This window comes from Acanthochromis polyacanthus, chromosome 12 (genome assembly GCF_021347895.1).
Source record: "Acanthochromis polyacanthus isolate Apoly-LR-REF ecotype Palm Island chromosome 12, KAUST_Apoly_ChrSc, whole genome shotgun sequence".
Taxonomy (NCBI): Eukaryota; Metazoa; Chordata; class Actinopteri; family Pomacentridae; genus Acanthochromis; species Acanthochromis polyacanthus.
Window position 1 is genome coordinate 18,575,339 of NC_067124.1, and position 16,832 is coordinate 18,592,170.

At 39.5% G+C, this 16,832-nt stretch overlaps 1 protein-coding gene across 2 annotated transcripts; it reads left to right on the forward strand.

The window, feature by feature from the left end:
• The first annotated feature begins 107 nt into the window (after positions 1 to 107).
• Positions 108 to 16,639, forward strand: si:dkeyp-77h1.4 (uncharacterized). 2 transcript variants are annotated; one of them, XM_022214273.2, is made up of 11 exons: positions 108 to 432; positions 6,057 to 6,122; positions 6,461 to 6,481; positions 6,589 to 6,852; positions 8,365 to 8,485; positions 9,084 to 9,259; positions 9,524 to 9,666; positions 10,343 to 10,490; positions 10,759 to 10,940; positions 11,048 to 11,140; positions 11,858 to 16,639. In XM_022214273.2, the coding sequence occupies exons 2-11, from the start codon at positions 6,077 to 6,079 to the stop codon at positions 12,554 to 12,556; spliced, it is 1,893 nt and encodes a 630-aa protein (XP_022069965.1). In that variant the 5' UTR covers positions 108 to 432; positions 6,057 to 6,076; the 3' UTR covers positions 12,557 to 16,639. The 2 variants fall into 2 exon arrangements, with proteins under 2 accessions (XP_022069965.1, XP_051812365.1); XM_051956405.1 differs by lacking the exon at positions 6,057 to 6,122.
• Positions 16,640 to 16,832: the final 193 nt, after the last annotated feature.

Genomic DNA, 16,832 nt, shown 5'->3' on the forward strand with positions numbered 1-16,832 from the left:
AATAGTGTTGAAAACTGATAAGAAATTACATGATGGGATAAAGCAATGCACCACCTCTTCTCACATCCCCTACTTTGGACATAATTATTCATTTGCTTCACAGTTTTGCGCTCCATCAGCTTGCTGTGTGAACTGACAGACTAACATCTCCTCATCAGGTCCAGGTGTCTTCAGGTGTCTTCAGGGGTCGCAGAGTCGCCGGTGTTTCCCGACACGAGTCGATTGGCTCCGAGAGCGGAGCGGAGCCCGACATATTCTGAATAGCTCCCAAATGTTGAGCCCGAGACGTGAAGTGCAGCTCTGGAGGGGGGCGAGGTTGGAAGGGAGGGAGACGACGGAGGAAGGAGAAGAAACGGGCAACATTCACACACGTTTTCACCCTGAAAGCATCTCAGCATCTCCGCAGTGACAGCACAGACCGCTGCGTTGAAGGTAGGTGAGCTGCTTAAAGGCGTTTTTTTTATTTTAAAATTTTGATTTCAACATGTGCGGATGGATTTGTTGGTTCTGGCTGGTGCATGACGGGTTAAATTCTGCAGTTTTTTGGTGGATGCGCTTACCGGCTATCCGGGGCTCGGAGGTGACTGAGCTGCGACGTTTAGGCTTCCTCCAACACGTTTTATTGAGAGGAATATGTTTTTCCTGACTAAATCAAGACTTAATCACTGACAGGCTTCATCGAGGTCTTCTTGCCTGGTGTTTTAGGTTAATTAAATTGATTCATTAGGCCTTTTTGATAGGAACCAAAAATTCAAAAATGAAGAATTAAAATTTATTCTTGGCTTTAAAAGGGTGCATTTTTTAGTCCAACTCAATAAAAACATAACATTTTACGTTATTATGAGCCTACTACTATTATCAGTAGTATCATATTTATTCCATTATTCTTTATTTTAAGAATGGGCTGCATGTTGTGTGAACATTTTTAATAAGATCCTAGAAGATGCTCTGCTTGGTCTGAAAGCTTTGTTGTCTCCACCTGCAGTGTCCAGCTCAGAGGCCCTAAACAACACAAAGGGGCTCTATTATCAGCAAATACTGTCATATCTGCATCATGTGTCTATTTTCTCTTTTTATCGCCTCTCATAGTGTGTTTGTCAATAACTGCACACTGCCCTACCAACCCCCCTCCCCACTCCTCCTTCCCGTCCACTGATTTTAATGCATCTGGCAGGTGCAAGCAATATGGTGGAAACCTGTCTCATCCTTTAGTCCACTGCAGTCTGTGTGGTAAGAACGTAGCTTGTCAGCCGCTACATGCTTAGACGTCACAAAATGCACGTTTTTGTTTTGCCTAGCAAGATGTCCTGGTCGTGTTGTGTCTGAAACGTGAGAAGATGCTTCAGAGTTTTAATTTGTCACATTGGAGAAGGGAAGCCTCATTGTTTTTTCAGTGTGGCGCATCCCTTGGTCTCACTTGTAGCATTAGTCCTCATCACCAGGGGGACAAGGCCTCAGGTTCCCTGCATCACTTCTGCAAAGGAAAGGAGTAATGTGAAAATGAAAGAGAAATGATAAAGGCTACGGACACAGAGTTTGCTTTGTTGGTTCCCCACATCTGCAGTCACTGAAGGCATTTCCGCCTCTTTAAAAGCCGTGGACAAAGACCTGTCTGTCTCGCCGATAAGTAGGGAGTTTGGAGTTTGAGGAAACACAGGCACAGGCTTTGATGCCCTGGCTCAGATTATATAAGATAAGGAGGAGGAGAGGATGAAAGAGACGTAATAAAAAGAAAGAAAGATCCAGAGAGAAATGTAGAAAAAGTGGGAAAGGAGGCAAATGTCCCAAGATGAAGTGAGGCAGATCTTGTAGTGACTTTGACTCCAAATGCTCCAAATACTCGCAGAGAAGGATTTTTAGAATTTTGTTGATTCACAGATTCTGCGTAGAAACACCAGATTGTCCATGGTGACTCTGTGAGGCCAACTGCTGTGACAAACAGATGGAAACGGTTGCTTTCTCTTTCATTTGCAGCCAACCAGTCCTACGCTTGCTGCATTATAAATTAATAAAGCAAGTGCAGGATTGGTTTACATAGATAGATAGCTAGATAGATAGATAGATAGACTTCTACAAGGGTCACTTTTTTGTTGTTTTTTATTTTGAAGCTGCTTCAAACAAAGGTTCAAAACTTGACAAGAAGGCGAAAAATAAATTGTAGAAACAGAAATAGTGTCTGTACAAATATAATCAGTCTAATCTGAGTTATGCAATTGCCTGAATGCTCAGTCAACTATTGAGTCAGTGGCTCAATAGTTCAACAATTTGTCTTGTGTGCAATTAAATCAGTGGGCTTTTTAGGCTTTCCACCTGCAGTTTTGAGTGAGAATGTGACAGTGCAGAGGAATGTGTGAAACAGTAGCTGAGGTTGTCAGAAAATGGCACTTTAAAATGTTAGTTTATTCTTATATTATGATCATAGACTGTATATATAGTGGACGTAGCATCTGGCTCCAGAATTGAAGCCAACCCGGAAGTATCAAAAACTTGCAATATCACGCCGTCCGCTAGGGTTGGCTCCAAAAAGCTTTTTCTCCATAGACCCCAATTCATTTTTGGAAAAAATAAAATTTGATAGACTGATTTTCTACAGCTCAGGATTTTTTTCCCGTTAGTTTTCATGGTCAAAATGAGAGATCAGGTGGCCGATCTTAAAATAAATCACTACTGAATTTTAAATAAAACGTTAAAGTTGGCGGAGCCACAGGGCGTGGCTATACTTGATAGACAGCAACAGAAGCCTCTGCGGTAAAATGTGGGCGGGATAAGAGAGTCCTCAGCCGATCCTGCCCCAAGTTGCTCTCCGGTCCAGTCTGTTTGATGACGCTTTTTACGTCACTGGCTCCAAAAAATCCAAAACGGCGACCAGGAAGTAGCAAAATCCGGGCTTCATTTTCTCAGCGTTGAAACCAACAGGTGACGTCACGGTTAGTTTACGCCTGATTATGATAAGAAAAACTGAAGGTGTTTTTAATGTTTCTTTTTAAAAATATATATGTTGAATTCATTCTTTTAAGCTCATTGTTTCTTTCAAGAAAACATCATCAAATAAATTATTGCAACGAGAAAACAAACCTGCAAATAATTTTCTAATCTCTGTAGTACAACCCCCAAAACAGACCTACATTCACCGTTCTCTATCTTCATGGGAATCTCCCTTCGCTTCTTGGGCCTTGTGTTTCTTCATGTTTTCTTTATGTATTCTACCGTTATTTGCCTGTATTGAGAGGATTGCTCTTACAATCCTGATCTTCGTCGCCAGAGCCTTCATCTCTGGTGGATACCAAGTTGTATTTGTTTACACACCAGAAGTGTTCCCTACAGAAAACAGAGCCTTATTTGATTTTATTTGATTTGATCGTTTCACCCCAGAAATGTTGAAGGTTATGAATTTGTAAGTAATCAATGTGCAGGGAAAGACCTCTATTAAAATTGTGTTTCACTGTGTGTAACCTCCTGTCAGAGTTGTTTTACTTTTTAAAATTTTTCCCAGCTTTTCTTAGGGTGTCCCATAAAGCCTGCAAGTCATGATTCCAATAGGATTTGTAAGATTTTCGAAAGCTTTTCTGGCTGTCAGGTTTCTTAACACCCATATTTAATACTGCACAGACATAACCACAGAATTTATCATACCAAGCCTTCAAATCACTTTGATTGTTCTTAATATTTACCAGTTGCTCTGTAAAGTCTGCTAGCGTGATGCTACCGGACAAAAATGAATCAGAGAGTCATCATTGTACTGCAGTTTTTTCTAGTTTACGGTAAATACAAATTCTCTTTAACAAAGTGAGATCTTACTTGAATCTGTCAGTCTGTCCATCAGTCATTTACATCTGTCACCCAGCAGAGAGAAGCCTTCATCTCATAGTTTCTCTTTTAGCTTCTTTGGGGTAAAAACCCATAACTTAACACAATTACTTAAACCTTCATGTGGAGCAACAGTATCGTCTAATATAGGTGAAGTTATCTTTGCCCAAAGGCATTCTACCATTGAGCACACAGCATTTAACGTCCCAAAAATTCCTTTCACATTTGTCTGTAATTATCACGAAGCTATCTAGACTATTCATATTGGGTATATTATTTACATAAATTAAACTGGCGTCAAGACTACCAATGTGACTGCTGTTCACAACAGACAGACTATACATCTGAGCAGTTTAATGCCCAAAATATATTTCACACATACAGTCATGGAAAAAAATGAGACCACCCTTGTTTTGTTGTTCATTTTGTTCATTTTAATGCCTGGTACAAATAACGGTACATTTGTTTGGACAAATATAATGATAACAACAACAATAGATCATAAGAGTTTAATGTCAGAGCTGATATTAAGATATTTTCCATAGTTTTCTTGATAATATCCAAAATCACCTAAGTTTTGGCATCAATTGCTGCATTGTACCTCCAAAAACAGCTTTTAGGCTATAAATGTTTTCTTTTCTGCCTGTTTTAGTCACATGAGACACACAGGAGTTAGTGCTTCATTGCATAACCGTTGGTTGATGCTTTATCATTCCCAACAGGTGCTGAAGGTCTTACAGTATCTCCTGTGTTATAAAGAGACACAATCTTGACTGCATGTTGCTGCAAAGTGTGACTGTGAGCACTGCAGGTTCCTCCTCCAGTGCCCTCCTGGGCTTAGTACATGAAAACTGCAGCAAAACCTCTTCTTTTACAAGCTCTTGATGTGTTGCCTCAAATGCTTCAGTACATCAGAAGGCAGCTCACATCATCATAATCCAGTCGTTCAGCTGATTATTGTGGATTCCTGTGGCTCTTCTGGGTTGTTGTTCTGGGTGTTTACTACTGGAACCTTAGCCCGGTGATTACACAAATCAGCGTAAATCAATGGACAGTCAATGACAGTGATCCAAAGCCTGTCAGACCTCTTCAACATCCACATACCCCTTAAAGAGAAGCGTTGAAGACATGATCGTCTACTGGTGACAATTTAAAGCAACACTGTCTGTGACAGATAAAACCTACTTAGGACCTTGACTTTGCAGTGCCGTCAGCTATTAAATCCTAATGCCGTTCTCAATGAAGAGTTACGCCCCAATCTGATTTTATGTCTGAAATCCCATGATATTTTTTAGACCGATAAATTGAATTTACAGGGACTGCAAGACTCTCTGCAGATAGGCTGTTTAGGGAGATTTTTTAAGTATGATTAGAACATTTTTAGTCTTCTACATTACACAGAATAGGACAATTAAACAAAAGACAAAGAAAATCCTGACCTCAAGTATATGTAAGTTTATCTATAATTATGAAACATAGTCATACATTTATAATGACATTGCTTCTTTCACTTCATGATATTCTTTCTGTTAATGTAGACAGCCCTGTCTGCCTGCAGTTATTTCCTGCTGATCCCTTCCTGGGCTTCTAAAAGGAAAAACCACAAAACAATCTGTTGGCCTAACTTCTTGATGTGCTGCTTCTGATGTCTCTGCAGGAAGAGAGGTGTTTAAATCATCAGGGTTCCCTCAGCGCTGCAATAATCAGGATACTTCTTTGAAAATTCCACATGGTCTTAAAGAAATTATACTTGCAGGGTTCCCTTTAGCATGTCTCCTGTTTGAAGCTCACCTGAGCACAGACTTATTGAAGCCATCGTGTGTTTCCTGCTGATAAGATCTGTATTAGACAGCTGTAGTACTGGAGGCATTATGTTAAAAGTGATCAATGTATGTCTTCGATCTTTGTGGAAAGTGTTTTATACATCAAGGAATGCTTTCCAGTTAAATTATTGACAGTGACAGTGAATGTAGAAGCACTGTATAATAATGTTTGTGTTAATTATCTCGTGAGCCTTGTATTCATTGTACAATTTTTCTGACAAGTTCAAGGCCGTCAACCAGAAAATCATTGTTCTTTCCAGTCAACATTTAAACTCGTCATAATAGTTGCTTCATTCTGAATTATAATTTGTTTTTATGACCTCCAATTTATTTCCAGTATAAGGACTACTCAAATACAAGAATGTGTAAGAAAAATGTATGTTTTTGTCAAAAATTATAACTTCTTTTCCCCCCTTTTTTTTCAAGACACAACATAATCTGCCAAGATGGTGGCAGTCAGTGTGATTGTGCTCGGTGTTCTGGTCACCACAGGTACGTTAAGAAAAAAGAACAGTCATGTTATTGTGTCCAGTAGTTTTACAGGAATGAAGGAACAGTGTGGTTTTTTGTCTGTGGGCAGCCTTTAGATAACGTACTGATCATGCTACGCTGCATTGTTTGCTCAGAAAACAATTTAGCTTCACAGTTTCATCGTTTAAGATCAGTGTAATGATGTTGAAATGCTTAATCTGTTTAACAGAGAGTACGTATTCTAGAATATATAGTATTCAGTTTTATAACAATGTACTAGAGTGAGGACAGAAATACAGAGTCCAAATGTTACTGAAATCACTTTTAACTATTGTTTTTTTTTTTATCTTTAATTACAGCTATCTCTGCCCCTGTAAAAGGTAAAACTGTTGTGTACCAGTGCATCATATATAATACCAATTTATCCATTATGAACTTTTCCTTGCCCTCTTAAGTGTTTGTTTGCTTTATCCATTGTATAATCCAGATTACCAGGACTCCATGACCTTATTCCTTGGAGAGGATTTCCACATCTTACTGCCCTCGCTCGGGGTGGAGGTCACGTTTCGCAACAAGTCTGGTGATGTGGTCCTGATGAGGGGCTCCACAGTGATCAGCAGTCGGGCCAAAGTCAACAGCCAAAACAGCCACCTGGTTGTAGAGGCTGTTGATGAGGGAGATGAGGGCTTGTACACTGTGAAGAATCCAGAGGATCCAGACAACGTCAAGCGCATTTTCCTTTGGGTTCGAGGTATGGGATACCATGACACCTCAGGAGTCAGCTGATATATTTTAAATGCACAGGCACACCTGGAATTTCAGTTTAAAACCCTCAATTTAATATTTGCTGGAAGACTCAAATTCATATGTGCACCAATTCCATTTGGATTACCTCATCTGTAATAATAAATGGACGTGACACATAATATATTAATTCAGTAATGTTTTTAAAGAGCCATGAATAAAACTGTATGTACTTTCATTGCAATATAGGCGAGCAAAATATAATTTCAGACGTAAAATGATTTTTCATCCATTTTTTTTTTTTTGGTTTTGTTTAGTTTTGTCTTAGTAGTGGATCAGGACCCAAAGTTTTTTTTTTGTTTTTTTTAACTTTTAATCATAAAAGACTCGAGAACCAAGCAAAAAAATGTTTTTCTGGAAAGTGGAATCTGGAAATCTTCTGCATTTTTTCTTTAAAGGAAACATTCAAATCATTATTTGAGTATAATAATTGTTGCTAATGCATTTTCTTTTTAATAACTCATTGAATAATCACTTAATATTTCCAATTCTGGTCTTAAATATGTACAATACATTGGTGACATCAGTGGTGGAATGTCACCAAGTACATTTACATAAATAAAAGATGCTTGTGTTATACTTGAGTATTTCCAGCAATCAGAGTATCTTATTTTCTGCATGTAATACTTTCACTTTTCATACTTAAAGTATATTTTGCTAATGCCAGTATTTCTGTGCTTATATTAGAAAAGTACTACTCTCAGATCTGGATGTATTTTCACATTGTTGTAGTATTCATTTAATAAAGTAAAGTTGTGAATATTCCCCCTACCACTAGATAACATGAGAGTTACAACTATAGGATAAAGATTACATATGGGGGTATTATTGTAGCAAAACTATTTGTCAATACCCGCATAATTACGCTTCTTACAATCAATCTGTAGTGAAATTCACTTTATTCACTCAGTCAACAGCTGAAAAAACCCTGACATGTACAGACCCTGTTTGTCTTGTGTTACAAGTTGCAGCAGTGTTGACTCCTCAGCTCCTTTCACACAAATGTGAAAGGAGCTGGAGATTATTCAATGCAGCCTGAATAAAAGTGACTGTAGTGTAGCAATATGTGGAAGCGATATCGCAGGACAGAGTAAAACGTAGTAAGGAGATGAAAAGGTGTTTTTGCAGTGTGAGAACATGCTGGAGCTGCCAGGCAGTAATTATGCAACCCTTAAACCACTAACCCACTTTTCTCATCTTCCCTCCCTGCTGTTTTGTTATTTTTATCTTGTATTCACTCTCTTTCCTTGTATTTGTGTTGCATTTTTATTCTTCCTCACTCCGTCACCCCTAACTGTCCTTTTTCTCACTACAGCTCTGTCCTCTATCATTTCTTCTTTCCCTGAAGCAAATAGACGCTCTCGAGTTAAATGTCAGGCAATTTCTAGACACCTCTGATTAACGTTGTTGCTTCATTTTATTAAAAAAAAATGTTTAATGTCCTACTTTCGTGTTCTAGACTGCGTCAACGAGCTGACCTTCAAATATGGGGAAAACTTCCATGTTCCAGTGTCGGGTGTAAATCGTCCCATCACTCTGGAGTACAGGCACAGCTCTGTGGAGGCCAACCAGACATCCAGGTAGTCAGAAAAATCACACTGATATTTTAACCCAAGAGAATCTTGAATTACATTTTCCAACCTTGATGCACAGTCATGGATGAAAGTAGTCCACCCCTGGAATTTTTCCAAAAAATACACAGTTTATAACAGAAATTGCTGTTGCAAGAAGGCACCTTTGAAATCTGAGAAACCAGGAGCAGTTTGACAAAGAAGAGTGGTCCACAATTCCATTTGAGAGGTGTAAGAAGCTTGTTGATGGTTGTAGGAAGCGATTGCTTTCAGTTATTTCTTCCAAAGGGTGTACAACCAAATATTGAGTTGAGGGTGCATACGATTTTGTCTGGCCCATTTTTTTGAGTTTTGTATAAAATTATGTCAATTTTGGCTTTTTTCTTCTGTTCTTTCTTGTTTTTCCAGTGCACATCAACAAAATAAACGTGTACACCAAAAACATTTGTAATTGCAACAATTCCTGGGAGAAATGGTGTATTTTCTGGAAAAATTCCAGCGGTGCCAATGCTTCCGTCCATGACTGTACATGCACAGAGACAGCATGTCTCAGAGTTGGCAGGAAAAGCAAAGAAAAGTTCTTCTTCTCTGACTTTTCCTCCTGTAGACCTGCTTTGGTGGTGTGGACTGCTGCGGGGACGCCCACGAAACCCTACCAGGGTCGTCTAAGCGTCAGTGAGCGTGACGTCACCCTCAGCGCTGTGACGGGTGGAGATGAGGGGAGCTACACCGTCAGGGACAACAGGGGTGTTATTCAAAGGAAAGTGTGTCTCAAAGTCAAAGGTGAGAGTCCAGATGAAGACACGTGTATATGTTGTCTTCTCCCATGCTTCACTGGTTTTGAATGACCATAACCTTCATTTATGATGTTGTTGTTTCCCTTTTAGTTTTTAAGCTTCTCTTGTCTGCTGTAATAGCTTTTTAAAGACTGAAATGTTAATGGACTCTTGCAGGCTAATGCGTTTTAAATGATCCATGGGCCTGTTCAGAAGGCTGCCATGTATTTATCGAATGTCCTCCCTTCTCCTCTGCTTGTTTGTGTCTCAGAGCATCAAAAATTTGTGACCCTGCCATATGGTAAAAGATTGAAGATCAACCTGATACTCAACAGTTCAGTAGTGACCCTCAACTACAGCCTCAACAGTGACCCCACACCCCACCAGCTGCTGAACAAGGGAGAATTTACGAGTGTAACTGGAGCCTTTTACTTCTTTGTAATCTCCACTGTTGTTGTGATTGTTTGTTTCCTGTATTTTACAGCAAAGGTGTAAAAAAATGTGAAAAATAATGTCATTAATAGGGTTTTAACTTTTAAACCACCTCATGAACAGAGGTAGTGGTATTACTCTAGCTTGCATCTTGTTTCTAACAGTTGTCCTCTTTGCACTGAATGCCTGTCATTTCTGTTGTTTGTTAGTGAAAACTTCTTTTTCTAAAGAATTATACAGTTTCAAAAATGATACAAAACATAAATACTTTTGTCTAAGAATACATAATATGGGCAGTCAGTAATAGGTTTCCTGTTACCACAGAAGCTGTCATTTGCAAAGTATATAATCCAATATAGTGTAAAATCTAAGCAGATTCTCCTAATTTAAAAAAAACTAGCATAAACATTCATATCCCAAACAATTCCACTAGTCTGTGTCTTAGACATTTACCTTCATTTAGTATATTTGATTGAGCATTTAAGGCCAGTACCTTTGTGTGTTGTTGGTGTTACATCAGTGCTAAAATCTTTTATGAGTCGTTATGGATAGTGTTTAAGATCATTTCTCATTAGTCGCTGATGTTATATGTCTTCTGTCCTAATAATGATTTTATTGCTTTATGTTGTGACAAAAGAATGACTGTGTTTCATTGCAGGACATAGCAAAGCTGGGTCTTGAGGAGCGTTTCTCTGTGGAGGGTTCATACGCTTTTCTGGATCAGGTCACGGGTGCAGATGCAGGCCAGTTCAAAATTATGGACTTACAAGGATTCACTGTTTCCACCGTTCACCTGCAAGTGGAACGTAAGCAAAGGATGGGATTTGTTCAAAATCAAAGGCTACAGCACTGGTTATATTGCTGTAATAGCTACGAGAGTGCGATATCAAAACATATTCGGCTTGAAATAAGTACCTGGTGGCTCAGTGGTCAAAATAAAGAAAGAATAATCACTTTCTTTTCAATGTTGTCTTCATGCAATTGAATAACAACAAATGAACAAATGAAATGTACAAATGAAAAGTCATTTACCCTTTCTACTCTTGTCTTCTCTCCTACTTTGCCTACATTTAGCCTACAGGCTGGAGACGCTGTATGTGGCGATCATTGCTCTGCTGGGCCTGCTGGTTTTCCTTCTGCTGGTTTGCCTGCTGTCCTGCCTGATCAAAGTGAAGAAGAGGGCCAAGAGGTCTGCCGCCCTGGAAAAGATCGCCCAGAACGCTGGCAAAGAGGATGAGGGAGAGGCCTTCAGGCAGGTCAGAGAACCAAGTGTACAATGTACTTTGCAGTGTAGTGATAATAATGATGTGTATTCTGGTCCAGTAATTTCTTTAGTTTCATCTACCTGTGCACATCTTCACAGGTGGTCAAGAACATCACAAAACTCAGTGAAGAATCCAAGCATTCTCAGGCTGACACTACAGAGAAATCTCAGAGCACTGAGGTGGACATTAAGGTAAGGAAATGTAATTTTTCTCTTTCATAACTGGGTCAATGAGGGTTTTTAATAATGTCTCAATTTTTATGCTGTTTTCTGCGTTCAGAGAGCTGCAGCTTATTCAGAACGCTGCTGCTAGAGTCCTCACTAAGATCAAGAAAGCGGATCACATCAGTCCAGGTCTCAGATCCTTGCAGTGGCATCCTCTGTGACATAGAATTGATTTTATACTTTTGCTGTTGGTTTATATAGCATTGAATGGTTTTGGGTCAAAATATATTTCTTATCTGCTGCTATATTAAGAAACTTTCTGACCTCTTGGGTCTTCTGGGACAGGTCTGCGTACTGCCCCAAAACTAAAAACTAAATGTGTTGAAGCAATTTTCACTTTTTATGCACCGTATACCTAGATCATACTCCCAGAAAACCTGAGGTCTGCCCCAACTCTCAGTTCTTTTAAATAAAGGCTGAAAACATTTCTGTTTACCACTGCCTTTTAATGAATTTTTGAGTTTAACTGAGTAAAACCTTGCACTGTGCTGCAGCTACGCTATGACTTTTATCCTCTCATTTTATTAAATCTTCTCTTATTTTTCAATTTGTATCACTGTTTTACAATCTGTTTATATGTTCCTCTTATATTCCCTTATGTGCCTGTTACAACAATGCCGTTGTTGTTGAAAGATACAAGTGATACAAATATACTTGCCTTACCTTGTCGTCTCCCTGACTCAGGGACTGGAGGTCTCCTCTAAAGAGGTTGGGATCGGGAACCTAGAGACCAGTGACTCTGGCGTTGGCTTTAACACTGCACTCCCATTGGATACCGACACTGATGCCCCTGATCAAATCCCTGACTCCGAGGCTGCAAGCATTTCCGTTGCTCCTGAAACCAAACCAAGCCCTTTACCTGCTGCTGAGTCCAAGCCAAGTGCTCCACCAACTATGGAAATCAAGCCCAGTCCAGTAGCTGAAACTAAACTCAGCCCAGTCCCCGAGGCCAAGAAAACCCCTGATCAGCCAGTGGAATCGAAGTTGGATGCTCCTAAACCGGAGGATGTTAAACTTAGCCCAGACCCGAGCCCAGAGCCCAAGGCTGGTCTGAGTCCAGCTGATCCAAAATCTGCACCCAGCCCAATCCAAGAGCCTAAGCCAGCTGTTCCCAAAGTCATCACTCCAACACCTGAGAGCACGAGCACCCTAACTCCTGCACCTGAGACCCCCAAAACAACCACACCAGAACCCATTACCAATGGTACGTCAGAGCCAGAACCGGATTCCAAACCGAGCCCAGATCATGCTGATATTATTGGAGGCTCAGCTCCAAAAGCAGTCCCTCCTAAAACCCCTGAAGTGGAGATAAAACCTAGCGGTGCCGTACTAGAGGTCGGCAAAGACGCCCCTGTGGCTGAGGATTCAACCACCACCACCTGAGAACTGCTCCTGCAAAAACACAAAGGAAGCCCCACAGATCTTGTCCATCTACCACTACTTTAGACAATCAAACACCCCTAGCAAATAATGAGAAAACCACTGCAGCTGGTCTGACGTTGACTGAACATGCCTGAACACAGTATTACCTTGACAATGGTATCTCACTTGCCTGTAACTAACACAAAAACCTTTCTTTGACTTTCTTTGTGACTTTGTGATTCAGAAACACTTTGCATTACAAGCATGGCTTTTGATTGTTAAACATTTTAGTTGTACACACCTTGCAGCCTTGATTTTTGGTAATTTCGTAGTAAAACTGCCAGACTGCAAATGAAACCCTTTGCAGAGTTTACAACTAAAATGTTCACTCCCCATAAGGTCTTTTCTTAAATATCCAAAAAGTTGTCCACATTTCATGGAAGTAGCAGACAATACTAGATTTGCCTATTTGTCCATAACTAACCATCGTTTCCCGTTTAGATGTTTGTTCCTCTGTCAGCACGTGGAGGAAATTTTCAGCTTAAGTTGACACTAGCTGAAAATTTCATCCACTATACAGACGTCATCTGAGCAGAAGTGAAAATCCTTCTGATCACACTCGACTGTGTGTCGTGAGGTTAAGAGTCAGACTCCCAGTGGATATCTCAGGTGATTAAAATGTGTTTGTAGACTAATCCCTGACGTCTGGATCAACTACTTTATGTCTTTGATCTGGATTTCCTCTTGGTTCTAGAAAAATCCCAATGATCTTACAATTTAATAAGAGGCTCATGCCAGTAGAAAAACTTCAAGCACTTAAAAAGACCACCCAGTTCCAACTACATGTTGGGCTTTCCAATGATTGAATACTAAAAGAAAGTGTGGGGTAATTTCAAATAGTTAGAATATGTTTTCTTTGATTGTTTATTTAATTGTTTTCCTTTATCTGCTGTTTCTTTAGCCTTCTTTTTGTTTGCTGTTCAATGGATACTCATCCTTCTTTCCTCCCTCTTTCTGCTTTAATTTACTTAACATCACTTATAGCTACTTAAACACATGGCCTTTTGAAAGAAAGTAGAATATTAGTCATTTATTTTTTTACTAAAACTAGATACTTACTCTATTAGTTTTTGTTAACAGTGACAAAGTCTTGTTCATGTCTCCTCGACCCTGTAAAATTTGACAAAAGCTTCAAATGGATAGTTGTCATTGGCATAAAAATTCTCCAGTAGTATGAGGCCTTTATCAGCGCCATGGCACTGTCTGCCTTGAGCTGTGTTCTTAGTGAGTTTCGAGGTGCATGGATGTTCAGTCAGCACAATTCAGTCTCAGTTGAAATAGTATGTTTGGTACAGAGGAGGTGTGCAGATACTTTTTCATGTAAAAGCAAAATGCATGTCTCTGCCTCGTGTTAAAACTGACTGCCGGCAAACCAGTGACTGTCCATGTCTGATGCACTGAAATAATCCCCCAAAATAAAAATTATGCACAAAGACACAGCCAAGAAAGTTTAAAACTTATAAGCAGACCCATTTACAATCAACTCCACTGTCTACATAGTTTTCCTGACAAATAGATTTCCTTCGGTGTGAATTAATATGAGATGTCGCATCAGCATCTTAAAAAGCCATAAGACTAGAAAGGTTTTGATGTCAGATTTAATACAAAGCTGAACACAATATATAAACTTAAGAAATAAATAAACAGGTGCCTCGATGTTGAATGGATTACCTTTATAATTCAGATGTATTACACTTGGACAAAGGCTTTCTAATGTAAAAACTGAGGAAAACACTATGTATGCCTCACTTCCAACCTGAATCTGTGAGGGAACTACAAACTCATTTGGCAATACTGACAATGCTCTTTATAAAGACATACATACATGCACGCTAGGGTAATAACTTTTTCAACTTTTTTCCAAAATCAAAGTCCTGCATCATGATTGGATGAACTTTTTGGTATAATTGAAGAAACCAAACTCCATTTTCACCACTCTTTTAAAAAAAAAGTCCCCCCAAAACAAAAACAGTATTAAATACACATTACAGCCAATGACAGGGCTTATAAAGTGAAAGCAAGAATAGAAACTGATACTCCAGTATATTATGATGGCAGTACAACTTATCATTGATCCATATCCATATTGACTTGTAATGGCCCTTGTGATAACTCAGCACGGTTTCGGATTTCATATCATTGGCTGTAATGTGTACTTACTACTTTTTTGGGGGGGGAACTTTTTTAAAAGAGTGTTGAAAATGGGGTTTGGTTTCTTCAATTATACCAAAAAGTTAATCCGATCATGATGCAGGACTTTGATTTTGGGAAAAAATTTTAAAAAGTTATAACCCTAATGCACACATAGACCACAAACAGGCACTGCAGCCTTGTAAATATTGCATGTGTACGCCAGTTTAACCCCCTTATGGCTGAATGTTTTTAGTGTATAGGACCGTCGTTGCATTGTACTTAAGAATAGAAAACTAGTACAATTTTGCACCAACTTCAAACACACACACACACACACACATACACACACACACACACACACACACACACACACACATATATATATATATATATATATAAACCCAGATTAGATGCACTAATGTCTTGAACTAATTTAACAACCAAATATTGTAAAATTCCATTAAGACTATATTATCTCTTTTAGATCAATTACCTGCTATTATTGCCAACTTGATGATACTCACAGCATACTATATCTCTCACCATATTTACATGTTGTATTGAAATCAGTACCACTTATAGCATTAATTGCTGCATGCCCATGACATGGTCCACAAGTTGTGTTTGTGTGTGTGACCAAAGAAGTGTTTCAATGTTCCCATTAGTCTGTGTTTTGAATTTGTGCGTTTTTGTCTTTACGTTTATGAGTGTGGGTGTGTTTGCTAAATGTACCTATGCACAGGCAGTTTGTACAGAATGAATTTGGTGTATTTTGTGTCCTTCTCCATCTGTAGTAAGGTGTCCATGTGCCTGCCTAAATCGTCTTGCAATGTAAAGAACAAAAAGTACTGCGTTTAAGTCATGAGTGTGAATGTGCTTAAAGCCACAAAACGTTCTCCAACATATGGGTATTTTAGTGACTTGTGTCTTTGTTTTAGTGCCTAAAATGTATATGGGATAGTTCACCTGCCATTAGGAAGTGACTAATGACAGATCATCAGCCACCTCCTAATGGCATCTTTTTAGTATTAGGTAGCATATTCACAGATGTATGCAGTTTGCACACCTGAAATTATACCACTGACTGGCCTGAGATATGCTAATATGAAAGAAATATGGAACGAAATAATGAAAGTGATGAATAGACTGATTTGCAGTGATTATAAATAGCATACAGACTGCTGAGTGTGCTTGTGTTTTCTCTAATCAAGTCTGTGGCACCGTTTGGAGCATGTGTGTGAATGCATGATAGCAGCAGATGAATGAAAAAGCTTTGTGTGTGTGTGTGTGTGTGTGTGTGTGTGTGTGTGTGTGTGTGTGTGTGTGTGTGTGTGTGTGTGTGTGTGTGTGTGTGTGTGTGTGTGTGTGTGTGTGTGTGTGTGTGTGTGTGTGTGTGTGTGTGTGTGTGTGTGACCCTCTGGGTTATGTTGTTGTAAGCAACTGATGAGAGACAGCTTACACAGCGTTCCCCTGCACCACTGCTACTGTATATTGTCAGTGATTGTAATACCAAGCAGAGTAAGTAGGGATGTGAGAGCCGCAGGCAGTAAGTGGTGGGCGTGATGAGCCTCTGTTTACACATTACCACCATCTGAAAGGAGGCTCAGTCTAGTGGGCTCAGAGTTACTACATCTAACAAGTGCCGGAGGGATCCTAGTTTCTTACCCACCTCTGATAGGTAACTAATAGACACCACTACTGGTAATACCACTGGTACTCCTTGCACTATGTGAGTTGTTTCTTCCCTCTCTGATTACTGCTGCTGTACTTGGCCTGGTCGTGGCGTGATGTCCCACATGGTCTCTCTGTACACTCTTTTTGCACAACACTTCACACAGATTTTTTGTAAAGACAATTGTTTTCTTTTTCTTTGTCTAAACAGATACTAAGAATAAACTAAAGGTTATGGCATTTGCTGTGCTGTTGTCTTTGTTTTCCATATCTGTGAGCAACAAATTGAAGGAATATTAAATCCTAGAGTTTCCATCTCAGTCTCTCATCACATTCAATGTCAGCCGTGCTGTGTTGTGAGTATCACGTGCCGCTTTCACACCCAGGGTTCCACTAATCCCACTGCATTGCTTTGAGCTTCCACAACCTGGCA

Bases quoted from the DNA above. Each gene is read 5' to 3' on its own strand.
- si:dkeyp-77h1.4 (XM_022214273.2), top strand. From the start codon at position 6,077: ATGGTGGCAGTCAGTGTGATTGTGCTCGGTGTTCTGGTCACCACAG. The intron at 6,123-6,460 runs GTACGTTAAGAA...CTTTAATTACAG, and splicing joins CGGTGTTCTGGTCACCACAG to CTATCTCTGCCCCTGTAAAA. The intron at 6,853-8,364 runs GTATGGGATACC...TTCGTGTTCTAG, and splicing joins CATTTTCCTTTGGGTTCGAG to ACTGCGTCAACGAGCTGACC.